This window comes from Zeus faber (assembly GCF_960531495.2).
Source record: "Zeus faber genome assembly, chromosome: 6".
Taxonomy (NCBI): Eukaryota; Metazoa; Chordata; class Actinopteri; order Zeiformes; family Zeidae; genus Zeus; species Zeus faber.
In genome coordinates, this window is record NC_137201.1 from 5,711,392 (window position 1) to 5,733,086 (window position 21,695).

At 44.2% G+C, this 21,695-nt stretch overlaps 1 protein-coding gene across 1 annotated transcript in view; it reads left to right on the forward strand.

The window, feature by feature from the left end:
* mical2b (microtubule associated monooxygenase, calponin and LIM domain containing 2b) overlaps positions 1-21,695 on the forward strand; it is a 33,367-nt gene that overhangs the window by 1,930 nt on the left and 9,742 nt on the right. The window contains exons 2-12 of the mRNA XM_080002460.1: positions 2,233-2,440; positions 5,705-5,818; positions 7,344-7,445; positions 8,428-8,583; positions 9,666-9,766; positions 11,441-11,698; positions 15,530-15,645; positions 15,870-15,996; positions 16,233-16,323; positions 18,260-18,407; positions 20,122-20,321. Of these exons, the coding sequence (XP_079858586.1) occupies positions 2,233-2,440; positions 5,705-5,818; positions 7,344-7,445; positions 8,428-8,583; positions 9,666-9,766; positions 11,441-11,698; positions 15,530-15,645; positions 15,870-15,996; positions 16,233-16,323; positions 18,260-18,407; positions 20,122-20,321 (1,621 nt within the window). The remainder of the gene's footprint in view (positions 1-2,232; positions 2,441-5,704; positions 5,819-7,343; positions 7,446-8,427; positions 8,584-9,665; positions 9,767-11,440; positions 11,699-15,529; positions 15,646-15,869; positions 15,997-16,232; positions 16,324-18,259; positions 18,408-20,121; positions 20,322-21,695) is intronic.

Here is a 21,695-nt window from a genome sequence, read left to right on the forward strand (position 1 = left end):
AATTAGTAAACGAAAAAAAAAAATCAATCTAAAATAAAACACTATTTCTATCCACACTATCTGCTCTGCCGACTCCCCTCCGAGAGCCCACTTTTTTTATTTTTTTTCCTTTTTGTAAATGAAAGACAGAATAATAGTATGACCCTTTTTGTTCCAGGAACCACTCACATGTTTGGCTCTTAATGTTATTACAAAAGTATGTTGCGCGCGTTGCCGCCCCCTACCCCCCCCCCCCCCCCCTTCTCCTCAGATTTAAAATGTTCCCAAATAGTCAAACATTTTACGAGTAACTCAATGGCAAATAACATTTTGATAGTGACAAAGGAGCCATCAAATTAAGTTATTTTACACGCCTTCCTTAGAGACACACCAATAATAGCGAAGTTTTTTTTTCTTTTAGGTTTTGTAACCTTGTAGGGCTATACTTTTTTACATAGGGAATTTAGTTTGGTTGTACTGTTAAGTAACAGGCAAAATAGTCCACGACTCTTTTTCATCTTGGTTTTGAAGACTGTGATCCTACCTGAAACAAATATGAGGTGATTTTCTTACTATATCGCCCAGGCCTTTATTGGAAGCAGGCTTATCTTAGAGGCAGGCTTTTATATCGAATGTTGTCTCTGTTTAAGTATATTTGATCATATTTGAGTGAATTTTAAATCAAACTTGCGCCGCAACTCCAATTTACTGCAATAACAAGTAAACTATGTACTTTGCTGGTCGACATGCGTTGGCAGGACCTCACGTCTTTCTGAAGAGATAAGAGTGTCCCTCCCCGCAGTGGTGGAACAGTGTTCTTTGCAGATTGGGAGGAACAGTGTGGGGCTGAGTTGAAGCGTAATGTAAAACAAGCAGCCCTACCTCAAATTTCGAAGGGGGGAAAGCTGCCACCTACAATACTGTCCAAAAACAAGTCTGCTTTTGTTGCTAGTTAATATTTAACAGTTGTTAGTGTCATGTGCCCTACAACTATGAAAAGACCAAAGCGTGGACCTGGATCTGGGACGTCAGCCATCGGCAGGGTGGGTCCGGGCTGCAGACATTCCTGACGAGGCTCTCTGTTTCCTCCTCAGTGATTACCACCCCTCCCTCTCCCTTTCTGGAACTTTTTCCCTCCAACTTCCTACTCCTTCTGCAAGTTCGGTTTCCTCAGTTTTTCTGAGTTCACATGCAGATTCTTCTTCTGGGGGTTGTAGGGGAGATCTATATCACTGTTTGAGTAACTTTATATGGCATGTAGTAATTTATGTGTTCATGCAACGCTGAATTGATTCTCGGTATTGGGTTATTATGCTACAAGTGTAGAGTTTTGGCTCTGCATTTGACTCATCTCCTTTCTTTATGTGTTTGGAATGGCAACCGTGCAGAATGTCTGGCAAAGTGTGCATAGATACGCCATCTGTGTAAACACACATGTTTGAGTGATGTGCATGCACAAGAACATTTAAAAATTTGGATCTGTTCCAACACCTCTTTCATTATTCATACCTGAATTGTAACAATAACCCCAAAAAATCCTCAGCTTCAAATAGATATGCTGAATGGTACAGGAGTTGTGGAAAATTCAAGCATAATAACATAATATTCTTGAGAGGCAGAGATAATTTATTCTTGATCGTAAATTATTTTAATCGGATGTGCCAGACTTAAGGCTTTGGGGTGTTGCAAAATGACCGGAAATATTTAAGGGATAATCGCATTATCCCAAAATAACCCCTGACAGAGTGATCAGGACCCCAACGCCAAGTGGTTATTACACGGCTACTGTACGTACCACATAAAATAATACATTTGAGATGGAATATTGTTTTGAAATCATTTTATAACTAGTATGCCTAGCCAGTAACCTGTTTAGTGTTATTCATGTCAAATTGGACATAACGGCATTCATCGTTTTAAGTCTTCCTTTGTAGTTTCTATGTAGAGTCACTGCTAGGTCCAGTCATTATCAACAGACGGCAGTTGTTGTCCTGAAATAACTGACCCCTGATTGCTGCGATTGACCAATCAGAATAGAGTATTCCTCAGAGTGGTGTAATGGCATTAAGTAAGCACTATATTAGGTGAAGGACATGGGCCACTGAACTTAAGCTTTAACAACTTGTCCTCCAGGTGATATTAAACCATTTTAGGATATCATCATCGCAGACCTTTTTCTGTATGAGGCAGTCTCACCTGTACATTGTATAACTTGCGTCTAGATGATTTTGGTGTTGTTTACCTTTTCCCAAGTGCCTGATCATCGGTGGAGGGCCATGTGGGCTGAGGACAGCCATCGAGCTGGCCCTACTGGGCTGCAAGGTGGTGCTGATCGAGAAGCGGGACACCTTCTCCCGGAACAACGTGCTCCACCTCTGGCCGTACACCATCCACGACTTGCGTGGCCTCGGCGCCAAGAAGTTCTACGGGAAGTTCTGCGCTGGCTCCATCGACCACATCAGTGAGTGCCGGTGGCTTTTTGTCTCTCTCGACCAGGGGGGACATCTTAGTTTGCGCAATGGAGTCCTCAAAGGGTGAAACGAAATTCGATTTTTAAACAGGGAAAACAAATACTTTAAAGCCAAGTTAGCAGGGGATAAAAAAAACCAAACCTGAATTTGCAATCCTGCACTAAAACATAGGGATTAACCGGAAGTTGCTGCATTTTCTTCAGAGCTTGACTTTCATATGAGACATACTTTATTCATTCCTGGAAGGAAATTGCAGTGTCACAGCAGCTCACATCAGAACAATGAAAAATAGAAATAGACTGTACAGTAAACCTGAAGATTTACTAGACGCTAGAAAAATAACATTTCAGTAAACCAGAAAATAACCAATAATATTTGGCAATGTATCGTTATCGTAATTGTTACAACATATAATTAGAAGTCGATTTCACGGTGTAAAACTTATTTCATAAATTTCAATCACAATGAAACACCCCAAAAAACGCATAACATTGGCATTTGACATGTTTGAAGCCTCAGTCATTTCAACAGCAGTAGGACCAACCCTAACCAACATCTACCTTGACAACAGGCTTAAACACTTCACTTAAATCACTTCAGAATAGCTTTCGTTTGGCTCTTAAACAAAATGTTTTTGTTTTTTTTTGTTTTTTTTAACCCCAGTGCTGCCAAGTGCACATGACCTCTAGAGACAAGTCTCTGAAGTACTAAATTACATCTGCATCAAATGTCAAAGATGATCTGTGGCACATTTAGTTTCAGTGGGGTTGGAATCTGATCCGGCTACTGTCCTTTTTGATCTATTTTACATAACCACTAGGAAAACTGATTACCCTTTAAATTCCATTGCTTCAATGAGGACCCAAGAAGTTAGCAAACAAAGTCAGTTTGTCTCATACCACTGTGTGGCTAGTGAGTAGATAAGCTATGAATGCAAATAGGGCCTCCTATGTTAATGAAGCTTGATGCAAACCACTGTCTCCATGAATCAGTATATTTAACCCTGCGTTTGCCTGACGGGGACAGTTCATATACTGCGAGAGTGTTTTGATTTATTTTCCACTTTGTTTCTTTGCTCTAAAAGATGAACTTTGCCGACTCTACTAACTTGTTTTTATCAACTATGTTGTTCCTTCCTATTTTATCACTTTTTTGTTGATCATAATCTAGTGTCATTATTCCATAGTTTAAGAGTGTATAACTGACACTTATATATTGATTGATTCATTAATTCCACCTTCTCCATCAATAAATAAATACACAAACATTAAAATGAACAAAAATCAATAATTCAATTGATTTGTAATATCTATCATGTTTGGAAATTATATGAGGCCGTTTTCTGCTTAAATTAAATACCTCCATAATCAATGAATTGAATGCATGTCCGATGGTATCGTGGAAGAATTCCTATTATGTGTAAAATGTCGTCATTCGAGTCGTATTGTAAGCCATCTAATTGATATTTAATGGATTTGAATTTTGAAGCAATTTTTCCATTTGAACATGATGCCAAACACCATGGAAAGGTGAAACGATCATTGCTTTTAAATCCACTGTTAAAAAAGATATATATTTTAACAGTGGATTCAAAAACAATTAAACATTCCACCTTTCTCTGTGTGTAGTTACTGTACTTTCACATTGTGATTGTTTTATTTATTTTCATTTTGGTCAGTCTACCTCAATCCTATTTCACTTCCTGCTCTTCCCCACGTAATTCTTCTCCAAATATATAAAAAAAATTATTATGCTGACTCTCTATATAAGATAACACTTTCTTCAAATTACAGAAGAAAAACAGTGCAAATCAAGAGATAAGTAATATGAAAATAACATACACATCAATCAAAATTGGCATAGAGTAGCGCTATACTACTAGTTTAGAGGCAGAAGGCATAATGTATACACCGATCATCCACAACATTAAAACCAGCACTACTAACCACTAATATTGTGTAGCTCCCCCCCATGCCGCCAAAACATCTGTGACCCGTCAAGGCATGGACTCCACAAGACCTCTGAAGGTGTCCTGTGGTATCTGGCACCAAGACGTTAGCAGCAGAACCTTTAAGTTGTGAGGTGGGGCCTCCATGGATCAGGCTTGTTGTTCCAGCACATCCCACAGATGCTCGATCAAACCCTAACCCTGACCATCCACACGATGTAAAAGAAAATGTGATTCATCAGGCCAGGTCACCTTCTTCCACTGCTCCATGGTTCAGTTCTGACGCTCACAGGCCCATTGAAGGTGCTTTCGGCGGTGTACAGGGATCAGCATGGGCACTCTGACCCGTCTGCGGCTACTCAGCCCCATACACAGCAAGCTGTGATGCACTGTGTGTTCTGACACCTTTCTGGCATAGCAGCTTTAACTTTTTCAGTAATTTGTGCTACAGTATCTCTTCCGTGGGATCTGACCAGACGGCCCAGACTTCACTCCCCACGTGCATCAATAAGCCTTGGGCGCCCATGACCCTGTCGCCGTTCACCGGTTGTCCTTCCTTGGACCACTTTTGGTAGGTTGTAACCACTGCATACTAGGAACATCCAACAAGACCTGCTGTTTTGGAGATGCTCTGACCCAGTCATCTAGCCATCACAATTTGGCCCTTGTCAGGTGCCATTGGAAGGGGATGATCCATGTTATTCATGTCACCTGAAGGTGGTTTTAATGTTGTAGTTGATCGGTGTATACTATACTTGTTAAAAGGTTTTACTCGCTTGTTTGCAAAATGGATAACAAAAGCAAAACAAATATTATTGATACAGAATAGTTATTTTATTTGTGTTACTAGGTTAGTCTCATTGAGATTCAAAATCTTTTACGAGACTTGGCCAAGAAAGCAGCGGACAGTGTTTATTGAATACATAAAAACACAACACAAAAGGGAGGGCAATATAAAACAATGTACACCTTGAACATGACAATCTACATAAAATAAAGGAATATGAACAAACAAATGCATCTTAAAAGTACTTAGATGGCAAAGATTGATGGCTCTTAAGAGTGTGGAGTTTTATTTGAAGTTGAGGTCGCAAGTATCATTTCAACAAAATGTCTTTTAAATTTTTAATATGCGCTGCATCAGGGAGTAACATAGGAAAATATGAAATGGTTTAAAATGCTAAATGTGCCTATATGTGGTGTCTATGGACCATAATTCATATCTTCTATATAAACAAAGCAAAAGAAAATCACGCTATAGTGTGTGGAGGCTCACTGTCAAGGTGTGTTTGTGTGTCACTTGTAGGTATCCGTCAGCTCCAGCTGATGCTACTCAAAGTGTGTCTGATTTTGGGCGTGGAGATCCATGTGAATGTGGAGTTTGTTCAACTCCTGGAGCCACCGGAGGAACAGAATGACGGTATGCGTGTGTGTGTGAGACCGCCCCAATTTAGAGGGGGACGGTTTCTGCCTCTCTTTCATTGCCACTCATCACTCTTCAAGGCACGCACACACACCTTGCACACACACTCGGATATTTATAACAGCCGCTGCCTGCGTCCATCTTATGTTTTAGCGATCGCAGGTCCTGCCCACCGTTTTAGCTGCGTGTGTGTAAGCAGGACCCCCATGCCCAGTCTATTGATAGACCAGGGGGCCAAACAACTGGAATGTAACCATCAGCAGACTTTAAAAGAGAACCCAAGAACCATTCTCACTCACACTGCACGCCTGGGGACTAGGGGGGCAAAGGACTAGAATTACCCAACCCAGTAGCTAAGGTTTTGGCTCTTTCCCTGTGGCAGCAGGACTCGCACAATGGGGCTCATTTATCAATCCCCTAATCAAAAAACGCAGTTCCGGGGAGTTTCTAGAGAACTAGTTACTGTGGAGTGCCTACGCCAAGCATGCCTCCTCACCAACACAGCTCTCTGAAAGCTCCCCAAGGACTTGATTCAAGTTTGTTCAGCTGAACTCTCAATGTGAAAAGGTCTCTCATCTTTCCACTTCCCATCTGAGCGCCTTGGTTACTCCTTTGCTTTTTTCCCACCTACATTTGTCAATAGGGGTTACGTGGCCCTATGGTTGTAACCCACTGTGCTTATTATAGCCAATGCAATACTCAAAGTCTGGAGGAGTCTGGGGTCACTCCAGCAAAGAAGTGGGTGAATTCATATTGGACTTGGAAACAATAATTACTTAGGACCGAATTCCAAGTATTTAAGTCCAAGGCGCAAAAAAAAAGCCTAGGTATTTGGCACGATTCACATTGAATGTGGCGGATTTACACTTTGCATTCCATCAAAATAAAATGTGATGGAAGTCACTGATTTTTGTGAGAATTCCATTCGCAACTCAGAGCCAAACAGACTCTTCTGACCCTCATTCATCATGCGTTACACCACCTGACTCAAACAAACGAAGAGCAGAAAAATTGTCTGTTCGTGGAGTAACTGGTAGGGCTCAACGATTATTCAAATTCAAAAGAATATGGCAATTTGGCTGCGATTTGAGCGGGGGAGTGTGTGAGAGTCAGTCAGTCAAACCAATATGGCTGTTCAGGGCTGGCTCTTCCAAAAGGCAAGCTAGGCGGCTGCCCAGGGTGCCTTCCTGAGAGGGGGGCACGGAGAAGGAGCGATCAGGGTGCAATTTGCGCACCTGCCTCATGCACGCGCTAGCGATGGGTGCCATGATTGTTTTTATTTTACCTCTCCTTATGAAACGATACAAGTGCGTATGGGAAATGCGTAACCAAACCATGCGTAATGGGGACCCTTTCTCAGTGTCTCTCTCTGGAACTGATGAATTCGATTAAATTGGGGCAATTTTGATCTTGCAACACCATTCCTTATAAGTATTCTAAGGGGAATTTGAACCACTTTCACTGTCTTAAGACTACACCAGTTTGTCCTGCTCTTTAATCGTTCTGTGACTCCTTTTTAAAGGTCCCGGGTGGCGAGCGGAGGTCCGGCCCTCCGACCATCCTGTTTCGGAGTTTGACTTTGACGCAGTGATTGGCGCCGACGGGCGCAGAAACACACTGGACGGTGAGAGAAACTTTCATAGAGGTTGATGACTAAAGCATGGCTGTGTGCTTCCTTCACAATTGTACATGTATGAATTGCCTCGATCCCACGGTGAGCTGCAGAAAACATGGGTGTGAATGGCCTACATTCAGGCCACGTTAAGCCTTGCAATTCAAAGCCAGCCATTCATTGTTTTTACTGACAACCAGGCGAGGTGTTGCAACACCGCTTTCAGCTGCTGGAGGAAGCATTTCCTGTTGCCATTGAGTTTTTAGACGGGAGATTAAAAGTGTATGTACGGCGACCTGTCAACGGGGGTTGAGTGAGAAAATGTTCCCAATATGCACGGTTCTTGATTAGTTCCATAAGAACACTTTGTAAAATAACATCTAAATATAAACTGTTTTGGCGCACAGCTCACAAGCGTTAGATCAGGGGCTATTCATAAAACATTCAGGCCTGAAACCCTGAATGCTCACCGCTAACGAGAGAGAGGGGAGATTATTTTCTTTTAAACTTTTTGGAATAAATTTTAGAACTATAAACATAACTAACTAAAATACATAAGTCACCAATTGGCTAGCTGAGAGCTAGCGTCGGTTCATGAACGATGTGTGTCCAAAGTGGTTCTGAACATGGGGTCCCCCCAAAATTATTAATAATTGATCTTCACCATTTGTGTCCAATAAATGACTGTTTTGATCAGTTTCACTATTATCTCCCCAACTATAGTATAGACGGGTTCTGAGGTTAGGGCTCCATCATAGTGAATAATAAAGATCCCAGTGGTGTCCCAGTGACTAAATGTTATCAAATGGGGTCTGTAGCCTAATGTGCATCAAAGTAACTTCATATGAAAAATGTGAAGAATTGCTGGTGTGGACTCATTTGTCCAGGGAGATGGATGACATGAATTTTGACTTTTCAATCAGGTTTATCAGTGAAAACATCATTGACATTGCCTCTGTTGTTCTTTTCTTTCTCCTCCCCCTCACTGCACAAGGTTTCGGTCGCAAGGAGTTTCGCGGAAAGCTGGCGATCGCCATCACGGCCAACTTCATCAACAGGAACACGACAGCGGAGGCGAGCGTGGAGGAGATCAGCGGCGTGGCCTTCATCTTCAACCAGAAGTTCTTCCTGGAGCTCAAAGAGGAGACGGGTGGGTGTTAAACACACACACACACACACACACACACACACACACACACACACACACACACACACACACACACACCATACTCTACGGGTTAAGCTTGATGACAATCCTCTGTAAATCTTGCATGGAGGAACCAGCCTTGGACACTCATAAAATGATCCAGCTCAACTAGTCATTTGATCTCATATTGACTCTTTCCCAAAGGGGATAGACATTTTAGACAATTGCTTCCAATGAGAAGGAGTGTCTTAATTGTCCCATTTGCAGATTTTTTTAATTTGTTTTTTACTTGTTTTATGAGGACTCAATAGATTTTCTTCTCTAGAATGACACGAAGTACCTTCCTCAGATTGGCCATTTAAAAAATCTCTTTCAGATCTCTACTTAAACTAAACAGTCTAAGCATGCTTTCCTACATGATTATGTAAACTTTTATACAGATTTCAGATAACTCCATACTTATTTGTATTGTATTTGTATATGCTAGTTAAGATAAATAGTAATAAGAAAATGCCTATATGCTATAAACCTAAAAAATGACCAATTAATACCACATTATACTGTGTTCTAGGGATGGGTTCTTCGTGTCAACAGTAAAAGTAAATTGAAATATATGTATTTTTGTTTAATTTTACAAACTTAACTCTTTATAACCTGTTCAAAATAAAAAAAATAACGATGGTGTTCATGTGGCGGTGTGCGCTGCAGCAGTTTCGCTTTCTAAGAATTCTGAGGTGGCAGACACATTACATTTTTTTTTTTTATTCATTTATTTTTGTGCCTGTGACGTAAACAGTCTCCTGTCCCATAATGCACACACATCGCACATATGAGTGGCGAAATGAGGATTCATTTCAGGTGCCATTTTGTCATCATTGCTCTGTCAGACTGCCATCACTTGTGGGTAAAACAGTTCTCTAGCGCTTTTATAGCTGAATATGTAATTCATCATGATTAATTTATTTGTTTTACAATCTTGTTTTGAGTGCAGTATTGAGGGTTTAACAGCCTCCTTCTGACTGTTTCTGCCAGCACAGTGTTTCCTTTTCCCAAGCGGTTGAAGCATTTGCTCCTGTGTCGTTTAGGGATCGACCTGGAGAACATTGTGTACTACAAAGACCACACGCACTACTTTGTCATGACCGCCAAGAAGCAGTCTCTCCTGGACAAAGGGGTCATCATAAACGTGAGTTTCAGTTAAGGAAAACAGTCTTTGTGTGTATTCACTTGCACACGGAAATCAAAACACCCATGTCGAAAAGGAAAACCCTGCAGACGAGCTGTATATGGAATTGGTGCTGAAAGTCAGTGTTGTGTAGAAATGGATCTTTGTTTACTTGCTTTGTCACTGAGTAATGGGCCTCCATGTGGGGTGTGAATTAAGTGATGCTCTAATTGTTTGTGTCCCTACATACAAATTCTGTCTCTACCCCCATCTGCTCACTGTCAAAGGCATACACAGAGCCTATGAGTCAGGGGTGGGCCCATGTTCTTAGCGCAGATTAGATGGGATAAAGGAGGTTATAATTATACCATCAGGACACTGGATGGATCATATTAAGAAGACCTCAAGCCCTTGCCAGGCTATTAATCCATATAGATACTCACATGCACACACAGCTTTTCACACATCATTGCTCTCGCACATTCTCGTCCTCTTCATGAAGGGAAACACATACACACATTCAGACACAGGTGCACGTTCGCTTTGAAAACGCATGTTGTCCCGCCCTCTGAGTTCCCCTCTCATTCCCCATTAGTGATGGCACGACTCCGTCGCTTCAGAGTGTTGGGTAAATTCGGGGATAAGCCTTTTTAGAGCAGTTATCTGTAATGACGTTCTGGTTGGTTTTCGGTGTGTTCTCCTCCGCAGACGATTTTCTTTGAAAATGTCAGGTTTCGCCAATGAAAGTTGAATTTTCAGAATCCGTAGACAGGTTAAGTACCAATAGTGAGCGACCACTTTCACGGAACAGAGGGCCTTAGGCCCCTTGACGAAAATGGGAATTGTCGGTGCAAAATTCCTTTTACGCTGCCTTTGGTGGTCACCTGGTAGGTGGTCCCAGTGCTGTTTTGTTGGTTAGCGTTTTAAACAAACCTAATGAAACGCAATTACTCCATTTTATGTTTTTGTTTAATTTATTTTATCGCACTGCAGAATTTGTTTAAAATAAGGATGGCTTGACACTGCGTTAACAATAGCCCGCTGTTATTTGAATCCCCAAAGGTCAACACGGTCGATAGCTTTGCAATGGGTCGACTTGTCTCAAGATTTTGAGAACTCCACGGGAAAGTTTATGACAATTGACTTTGAATGTACCGATCATGACAATAAAATTGACATGAATTTAATTCAATGGAAATTTTCACAGTACTAAATGCTTGTGTGACTTGGGCCTGGGCATTTATTCGGGATTATTACATTGAGCAGACGCTTTTATCCAAAGCGACTTACAATTATTCAAACACCGGACGCAGCCATCAGGAGCAATTAGGGGTTAAGTGTCTTGCTCAAGGACACTACAGAGCCTGGGATCAAATCAGCAACCTTTAGATTACTAGACTACCAGCTCTACCTCCTGAGCTACCATCCCCGTTGTTAGTGTAGATTAACATACTTAATCTCAGTCTACTTTACATACTTGTATGCGTCACAATCATGTTTCATATGATATTCTATTTGTATCAAAAAAACACCCAGAAATGAAAAATCTGATACCAATACCCTATTTTAACCTGCTCGCTGACCAATGTCTGATGCCAATTTTTCCAATTGTTGGGTCTGTATACATCCGTAACCTCTTCCATTGAGCTATTTCATCCTCAAGCCTCCGTCCTTCACCCCCTCCTTTCGCTTCAGGACTACATGGAGACGGAGCGGCTGCTTAGCAATGACAACGTAAACCAGGAGGAGCTGTTTTCCTACGCCCGCGAGGCGGCAGACTTTGGCACCAACTACCAGCTGCCATCCCTGGACTACGCCATCAACCACTGCGGCCTCCCCGATGTGGCCATGTTCGACTTCACCTGCATGTACGCCTCGGAGAACGCGGCGCTGATCCGGGAGAAGCACGGCCGCCAGCTGCTGGTCGGACTGGTTGGCGATAGCCTGCTGGAGGTGTGTAGACAAATGTTTTCTGGGTTTTTTTTTTTTTTTTTTTGTTTTTATGTTCTGTTCAAGGCCAAGTTCTGTTCTGAAGTTCACACCGTGCCTCAAATGTCATGTGATTTTGCTTCCTGCCCAAAACATGGAGGATGCATAGGTTGGTAACTCACAATTAGTAGGAAAGGATTATTGTTGTAATGGGACGGCAGATTTGGCTGTCATTAAGTCTTTCTTGCCGTGGTCTGCCAACATGATGAGTTTTTATTATGCAGAGGAACAAAAGGCTCGCTGGCCACAATTATAAATAATAATAATAGTGGTGGTTTCTGCAGCAGGAGGAATCATGTTCCGCTCCTGGTTGGTTGACGAGCCTGTGCGCCGATCCCCTCTGCAAAACAGACAAACATTAAGAAAGCTCCCTGCCGATCAGCTTGCCGGCCGTGGGAAAGGTAGCTGTGTTTTCGTCTTCATCCAGTGCTTGACCACGCCCCTTTGTCCGCCACATACGCCCACCGCCCGACTAATGCCGGTGAGCCATCCAGCCTTTGTCCGACGCATTTGTCTGCAGACAGAAAGGGAGGGAGAAATTGGGGTTAAACAGCACCGGCTTCACACAGAGCTGATTTTACCCTCTCAAACACCTGCTGGCACTTCTCTGACCACTGGACCGGATCTGGAGCAACCTTTCGAGTTAAGTCGGACAAGGGGCTGGTTAGCTCCGAAAAGTCAGGGACAAACCTCCTACAGATTAGTAGCTGGCTAGCCCCAAGAACTGCTTCACCTCCTTCTTGGGTCTCAGCTTGTTTGCAACCGCAGTGGTTTTATCAAGCTGGGGTTGGACCAGGCCTTCACCTAAGTGATACCACAGATACCGTACCTCCCTTCCTCCCAGTGCCCACTTCATTTGGCTGGTGGTGAGCGCAGCCCGCCCTTGGGACTCAAGCACTGTGCTCACATGCTGCATATGCCGCTCCCAGGTGTCTCTGTGAATGACTATGTTGTCTAGGTAGGCCGTGGCGTATGCTACATGTGGACGCAGGAAGGGGTCCATGAGTCTCTGAAAGGTGGCTGGGGCACCGAACAACCTGAACGTAAGTGGTCCAAGCCAAATGGAGTGGAACGGCAATCTTTCCTTGGACTCCTGAGACAAGGGAATCTGCCAGTAGCCCTTGGTTAAATCCAGTGTCACGAAAAAATGAGCTGTACCCAACCGATCGAGAAGTTAATCGACCCGAGGCATCAGGTAGGTCGTCTATGCAGAACCAGACCGACCCATCTGTCTTACCCACCAGCATGATGGGCTAGACCAGTCACTCGTGGACTCCTCTATTACGCCCATGCCCAGCATGGCCTCTAATTCCACCTGCACGATCTTTCGTTTGTGTTCGGGCAGGCGATACGGCAGAGAGCGCACCTTCACCCACCAGGTTGTTTCCACATGGTGGCGTATGAGAGACGTGAGGCCTGGCAGGGCGGCAAAACATCAGAAGCAACGCTGAAGTGTAGCCACGTCCGCCCTGTGGGACGGAGAGAGATGGTCACTTAACAGGGCCGCAGTATGATCGACTGCTTTTTGAACCTCCGGCCCCGACTCATCCCGCTTAATAACCGGCATGATGAGAGACATGGATGCCCGCTCCCTCCATTCTTTTAAGAGGTTTGGGTGATAAATCTGTCGCCCCCTCTCTGTCAGACCGTTTGACCTCATCAACCTCACCAACCCACCATGTGACCACAAAAGGCCCTTGCCACTTTGCAAGCAATTTAGAGCTGAACAAGGGAGCAGCATTAACGTCTTGTCTCCCGCTGCAAATTGTCTAAGCTGAGCCCCCCTGTCGTATAAGAGGCGCTGACATTCCTGAGCAAATTCTCCCACAGTAAAGGCAGAATCAGCGCGTGTAACTTTGCTCTCCGGTCCATGACATACTGTATCTCGTTCTTACTGGTGCTAGGACCTTCCTTAGTTTTTTTTTTTTTTTTTTTTTTTTTTTTTAATATATAATCAGGTCTAGCACCCTGTGGGGTCTCCTGCCAAAGAAGAGTTCAAAGGGAGAAAATCCCGTCGAGGCCTGGCGAACCTCCCGCACCGCAAACAGGGGTTCCAACCCAATTACGGCTATCGTTGTGAACAAAGTTTCGAATCACGTTTTTCAGCATTTTATTAAAGTGGTCCACCAGACCGTCGGTTTAGGGATGGTAAATGCTGGTCTGAATTGAGCAGACGCCCAGTAACTCTTAAAGTTCCCGAAGTGTACGTGACATAAAGGAAGTGCCTTGGTCGGTCAGGATTTCCTTCAGAATCCCGACTCGGGAGATGACCTGAAACAGCACCTGCTCCACACTTTTGGCCATCATACTCTGCTTCGGGGTACTGGGTTGCATAATCTACTTGGACTAACACAAAACGATACCCACTGGCACTGCAGTTTAACGGCCCGATGAGGTCCATACCGAGTCTTTCGAACGGGACCTCGACTAGGGAGAGGGGCCTCATTGGAACTCTTGGCGTAGCGAGAAGGTTGACTAACTGGCACTCAGGACATGCAGCGCACCATTTACGCCCATCTGCCCATAAGCCTGGCCAATAGAAGCAGGCCGTTATCCACTGTGTTTTATCATGACTGAGGTGACCGGCCATCGGGTTATGGTGAGTCGCCTGGAACAGCATTTCCCAGTGGCTCTTTGGTGCAGCAGAGCCCCGGCTGTTCCCTTCCGGAATGCTGGGACAGGCTGGGGACCCGGCGAATCCTGCGTGGGTCCTGGGGTCAGACACTGCGGGCCCCCGGACATTCTTTTCCGGGCCATTGCGATGGGCTGCGGACCCGATGAATTCCGCTTTGGTCCTAGGGTCGGGCTTTCACTCGACACCCTGCCCCTCCCGAGTCCCTGTTCAGGTGCCACTTGTGGGGTCTCCGCCCACAGGCATGGGTTTAGGGAGTGAGGCTTTCTTGCCTTGGTGTGAAAACGTGGTGAGTTTTTTGTTATGCAGAGGAACAAAAGGCTTGCTGGCCAGTAGTATTACTAATAATGGTTTCAGGCACAGGATGAATGGCGTTCCACTGTCTGGCACCTGGTCGGCTGACGAGCCCCTGCGCTGATCCCCTCTGCAAGACGGACTAACATTAAGAAGCTCACCGCCCCGAGTCAGACCAATCAGTGCGGCGCTGGTGCTGATTAGGCTGATTCAAGGCAGCTTGACGGCTGCGGGACAGGGAGACATGCTGTAGTTTGCAGCCGGTGCTTGACCACGCCCCTTGGTCCGCCACAGCGATGTTGACTATTGATGAAGTGGGCCAGTCACACCTTTCATTACAAGTTGACAGCCACTTCTGTCTTACAGCCAATCACGTTGTTATACACAGCAAGGACATTCAGAGACTGAACAACTGTAAACTATTGTGTGCAAATGGGCGGATACCTACATTTGGGACTGGCCACCCGCATATCAGAAAAACACTGAAATGTTTTTTGTGCTAAACAACACAGCTGGACTGTTGTCAGTAGCCTTTTCCGGTTTTGGATGCAGCCCTAGAAAGTTATACTATGTGACGATGATATCCCAACATCTATTTCAACAAAGCCTCTGATGGTGAGAGGTAACTCAATTTAGTTCATTCTTCCTGAGAACTAATTGAAAAGACCTACTTTCAAAAACATTTCCTTTCTTTGAGTTTTTTTTTTTTTTTTTTTTTTTTTTTTTTTTTTATACAGCATATGCTTTACCAAGCATCCTTGTTCATAGCTTGGGGCCCAAGGGCTTGTTTATTGATCAATCCACCACTCCTGACATCTGGGTACATGTTGTGTTTCCTAACATTCACAATTCTTGCTTTCTGGCCGCAGCCCTTTTGGCCAATGGGAACAGGTTGTGCCCGTGGCTTCCTAGCGGCCTTTGACACAGCGTGGATGGTGCGGGGCTGGGCCCAGGGCAAGAGCCCTCTGGAACTGCTGGCGGAGAGGTTGGTTTGCGTGTGCTTGTTTACATGTCTGTTCTCACTGGGTAGGAGTGATGGGAAGAAGAGCCAGGCGAGCTTAAACACGTCCAGTCATCATAATCACAAGAGGTGATGGGGTTTAATGGGAGAAAATAGAGAAGGTGGTTTGAAGAGATATTCTTTGGTAATGAACTTGAGGCCAAATGGACAAACTGTTTGTTCTTATCAAGTTGTTTGTCCGTCTCCAGGGAGAGCATCTACCGGCTGCTGCCTCAGACTACCACAGAGAACATCAGTAAGAACTTTGAGCAGTACAGTCTGGATCCTACAACCCGCTACCCCAACCTCAACTCCAGCTGTGTGCGGCCGCACCAGGTCAGTCTAGCGCTGAAATGTCAGTCATTTCCAGACAACTGATTTTTACGCGCTGTTTGCCACTAGGGAAATACGACAGCATGGGATTTGCAAAGATTATTATTATTATTAGATTATCAGTCTCAATTTCCCTTTCATGCTTAGAACGTCAGCTACACTCAGTCTTTCAATTGCTATCTCTTGGAATGCCTGATTCCCACAATGTCTGGACTCTAGCTTTTTTCTCTCACTTCCAGGTATGTCATCTATTCATCGGTGGCCAGCAGGACTCCTGTACTCTAGAGAGAGGAGGGCCCATGCCTAGATCAGTCAACCTGTCCAGACGAGGTGAGGGTGGGGGGAGTATCTAACAAAAAAACTGGAGGCCCAAAGATGTTTCATTTTCCCCTTGTCGATTTTTGAGGCATTACAGACTGATAAGCACATGACTTTGCATCAGCCCTTTTGCTCTCTGGTCTGGGGAAGAACTAGACACTGTAAACATCTCCCGCGACTAACTTTCCGGTTGCTCATACTTATTCAACACGTCTCAGAAGCACATCAGATTGTGCAATGCCGGCAAGGATTAGTGGATACCATTCACTCGTGACAATGCAACATGATGGGATTACCTATGATACTGAGTCATGGCCGCAGCGTGCAAACAATAGCATAGTTTCACATCTGCTCCAAATGAAAGAACCCAGGCGAGCCTTGCGTAGCAGAATCAATTATTAACTTGTTGTTTGATGCAAACACACACACACGCAGGGGAATTGACTGGAGCAGGGCCAACAATGATTACCAGTAACCTTCATACAGCATGACGATAGGCAGCATTGTTTGGGTAACAGTAAAGGTTTTTGATCTATTTTGAGGCGATTTTCATCTTGAACCCCCAAATGAAGAGGAACAGCATTAGTTGACTTGGTGTTAATTTGCGTAAGAACACATTCTGTAAAATAATAATAATAATGGCTAGTATACACCAAAGGACTTTTGCAGGGATTCCGAGTCCCAGACTCATTTTCAGATCATCTTAAGGACTTCTTGTTTCCTGTCACCAGCAGTCGTTAGATTTGCAATCTCTTGAGAACTGGTCTGTGATCAGGCCAGAGTAGAAAATATCAGGCTGGTTTGTTATTATCTTAGGTCTTGGCTCCTATAGTGTGAAGTAGAATCCTGAGATGCGTTATCCCCCGTGATCAACATCCTTTAAATCCTGTAGTGTGCACACTACTGGGATGGAAAAAACTATTTAAAGGGGTGATGCTGTCTTTTGAAAGTCTTATAGTGTATCCCTGCCCTAAGTATGGTTATCAGCATCATGAGGGTGTCATAAGAGGTTTTGCGGGCCTCAGACTAAAATCTGTGTGCGGTCACGTATTGGCATCATCTTCTGATAACAACCGACAGATCTAACAGACCGAGACGGAGCAGTGACAGTGGGATTACTGCCAGCCACGCAGGCTGGGGCTGAGCGTCTCTGTGCTCCTCTGTGATGTTGTAATGGTAATCTGATCAGCCCATGAATCACCACTGGGACGTCAAATAGCTGCACAGTCATGCAAGTTGAATTAAGACCTTGCGTTGATCTTTTTTATTTTGTCTTTTTCCTCAACTAAGGCCCTGCTGTGGTAAACTGTTGGGATTTCAGTTGGCGTAAACTCTTGACTTTTTCTTGTTGGAAAGAAATTGTCGCCACGTGAAAATGCAGCACAGGCGAAGAGTCAAACACGAGACTAGTCTTTAGCCACAGGCGGACAAACCTCTCTACACTCCAGGTGTTCACATTGTGGAGATAGTTCTGTCAGATAATTTGACGCCGCCACACACGCTTCCACGCCTTATTTAAGCAGCATTATTTGGAGCCCCCCTTGCTCTATCTGCCTTGCTTCCTACTTTGCTGCCTGCCTGCTTGCTTGCTGTGTTGCTGCGCTCCCTCTGGCTCCCCTGCATCCACCTGTTTGATTCTACTCTTCTGTCCAGTGGAGGGATTCAAGCTTATCACTCCTATATTTCTACCTCACTAAGTATGCCTATGTTTGCTGCGCAGCTCTCCGGGAGTCAGCAGTAGAGCCTAGATGCCCAAACTCAGTCGATGCTTAATAAATAAAGATAAAATATAATAAAAATATTATCTGTCAAATACTTTTTCTGTATATCTACTTTTTTTTTTCCTCATCACACTACACTGTTTTTCACAATTTACCTTTACAGTGACCCTTTGTCCCTTGCGTCGGTTTTACTTTTTTTCATTCTGACACCCTCACGTCTCTCCCAGAGTCGGAGGTGCATCCGGGCCGCCTGCTGACCTGGTGTCAGAAGCAGACGCAGGGCTATGGGGGAGTGGAACTTACCGACCTCACCTCCTCCTGGAAAGACGGCTTGGCCCTGTGTGCCCTCATCCACCGCCAGAGGCCCGAGCTGATGTAAGACCAAACACACGCAAGATTGAATTATTTCATTGCTTTAGTGTTTCAAAATTAAAACCAAATTACATTTTAATGGTTTGAATGTCTATAATTGCTGTATGTCAATACTTGATCCCTGATTCCAGCATTTGTTCTGGTAGTTGAAGAGCTCTTGTTCCCAAGAGGTAACTTTTCAAAATAAATAAATATAAATACGTTAAATATTAAGAACACCCTCAGGATGTAATTCTACAGTTGCGAAAATGGGTTTCTGTGGCTTATCAAAAAAAGAGCATAACCCGGGACATTCCACCACAGTTTAAAGAGAAGAGTTGGTTGGAATATAACTGTTCATTTTCAAAAGCATTCTGTGGGGTTAGGATGTCGTTGTGTAAATTGACTATTCACCGCAGAACATTCTATTGAGAGGGCTTTTCTCCCATTTTTCAGGTTGACCTGTGGCTATTGCATCTATTTACACTTGTCTGGGAACATAAATATTGCACTCCCTTTTAGACACGGACACAGGCATCCAAACAGGAAGCAACGATGCCTTCACTGGAACTCAGACAAAGAAATGCAAAATAATATGTATTGCATAGTCTTACATTTTTATCTATAAAAAAAGTTATTTGTATATTTGTTTATAAGTTAAATGTTCTCAAATATAGAAATTGTAATAAGTTTTTCAAATTGTTTTGAAAATGTTGCACTTGTTGACAAAATAATGGTCAAAACATCTGTAATGGGTGGGCTAGGACTCTCCAAAATGGGCATCCAATCCAAAAATCTGGCGTCTGGCTCTATTAAATTCATTTGATAAATAATATAATCATCATTGTTGTCAGAACAGACCGAAAAGTTCTCAAATCTGCTCTCTGGGGTATGCGGGGACGTTTGGAGCCGACAGAAGGACTCTCGGCGACCGTGTCAGAGCAGACGTTACTGAAAGTCCCCTTTTCTTTCTGCAATCGCTCTCCTTTTGCGGGGGTGCGCACTGGGGTTGGGAGGAGGGCAAGTTCGAGTTCAAACTGGCGTTTAAGGAAGACCCGCCGCATCAGCTCCGTGGGGCTTTATCGCGGCTGTGCGGCCAGAGTGGTGAGGGGCTGGGGAGGGAGCGGAGGAAGCCCCTGCGCCCCTGGACCTCAATACTGGACCGACTTGATGTTTGATAACATGTGATATATGTGCTTATGGGATTCAGACATGGAAACCCCTGGTAAAGTGTCCTTTAGTTCAACTAAACATACCACAGTCACAGTCACACCGCCAGCCCACATGCGCTGCAATAGCTTGGCTGAGAGTGAGTTTGGGGAGGGGCGAAAGTGCGGGTCTAGTGATCTAAAGGTTGCTGGTTCGATCCCAGTCTCCTCCTTCTAGCATGCTGTAGACAAAGACAAAAGCAGAGCACCATTGCGAAACGGAATGCGGAGCAATCATTGTTTTATCTCTTTTCATAATCGTTGAAAGCCAAAATCGCAATTGAAGATAACATTTTATTAATTGCCTCGCAGACACACATCACCTTATCGCCTTTCAGGCAGGTACACAGGACTCCTCAATTTTATATCCTCCCACAGAAATAATGGATGCTTACTCGGTTGCCACGCTGCATTTCCACAGGTTTCACCTGTCAGATGGGGAAAGTTCATTACTCCGTTTATTAACTCAGGTTCTCAAACAGGGGAACTCGCTTAAGTACGATTATTTAATTTTACTTTCCATACACCAGCGACTACGACCTTCTGAATGCGGAGGATGTAGCGGCGAATAACCAGCTGGCGTTCGACGTGGCCGAGCAGGAGTTCGGCATCCAACCCGTCACCACGGGGAAGGAGATGGCTGTGGACCGGGAGCCCGACAAGCTCTTGATGGTGCTCTACCTCTCAAAGTTCTACGAGGCCTTCGGGAGCATGCCGAGAGGAAACGCCGGTGAGGGGCTGCCTTAGGTTGCCTAGATCATGCCAACTACAACTAGTTGGCTTGAGCTTTTGAAGTCCAACTTAAGTCCAATCTTTGGACACCTCAAAGGTCCCATGAAATGAAAGATGTGTTGTGTGGAACAAAATTGTCCAATAAAGGAGAACCAGATTAAGTGGTCTTCTACCATCAAAATGGAAACCAGCCAACAGCATATTTTAGCATAGTCTGCATTCTGCAAAAAAGGCCCGTCCATCAGTTGTTGGTCAAATCAAATCTCCTTCCTCACAAAATTCCACCCGCTGAAATTTTCAGCGGCCCATCAGCTTTTCCTGCTAGATGTATGTATTTAATTCAAAAAGTAGGTGTGGATCAGGGTGTACAAAAGTGTAAACTGGGGCACAATAAGGAAGGAGAGATTGGTGGAGTCATGTTTATTTCCTTCTCACAATTAATTACGATATACAAATTTTCTTGTATATAGACGAGAGCTGTTGACAAGGTGTTTACACAGTTCATGTAAAGAGGGGTTATATTATTCACTTGAATAATGTAAATACTTTACTTCTTCCCAATGAAATGATGTGTTTATGATGCATTTTAACTTATAAACATGAAGGCCATTGAGGCTTTAGAGAGGGTGCTGGTGGTCAAGCATGCTATGTTGACATTTCTGCTGCTTTAGGCTCAATATTTCCAACTTTGCTGGCTGTAACATTGGGCTTTCAGCCTCAGTTTTGGACATGATGTCAATAGGATCCGAAAATTCCAGATGGCAACCGTCAAAACTCCACTACGCACAAGTAGTTACGAATGGGGGTTGGAAATGTAAATGAAACAGATCAATGAGTGCTGAAATGAGTGTGGAAACAGTTTGCACGGTGTGCTTAGCATGAGAGCAGCTGCACCGAGTGTCTGAGGAGCACTCGCTCCATTCCACGGGGATAGTGTTGCAGGTTACACAACCTGATCTCTTCTGCGGTCAGGTTGGTTCGGGTGGCGTGTGTGCAACCTGTATCCAGTCACAGCCTTGACCGTGCAGTACCCACTGGGCCTCCGGTCACACTGAAGTCCAGTCACGTTAAGGGGTTCCGCGCTGGCGGTCACGACGGAGGGATGTTTCGTTTTGAAGGGGCGCTGGTAGCTCTGTTAATGCTAAACCATGTTCATTACGGACTTTGCAAGGAATTTAATCCTTTCAAAGTAGAATTGTTCATAGGTGGTGTTTTCAGGTGTAGGGGAGGTTTCTGTATTTTACAGAAGTTGCGACTGGATTGCTGGGATTGTCGTGGATGTCACATGCCCTCAGGTTTGTCATGTAAATTCACATTGAGGAATTTGACCATGATATATTGAGGGTAGTCCAAATGTTGTCGATCAATGCCA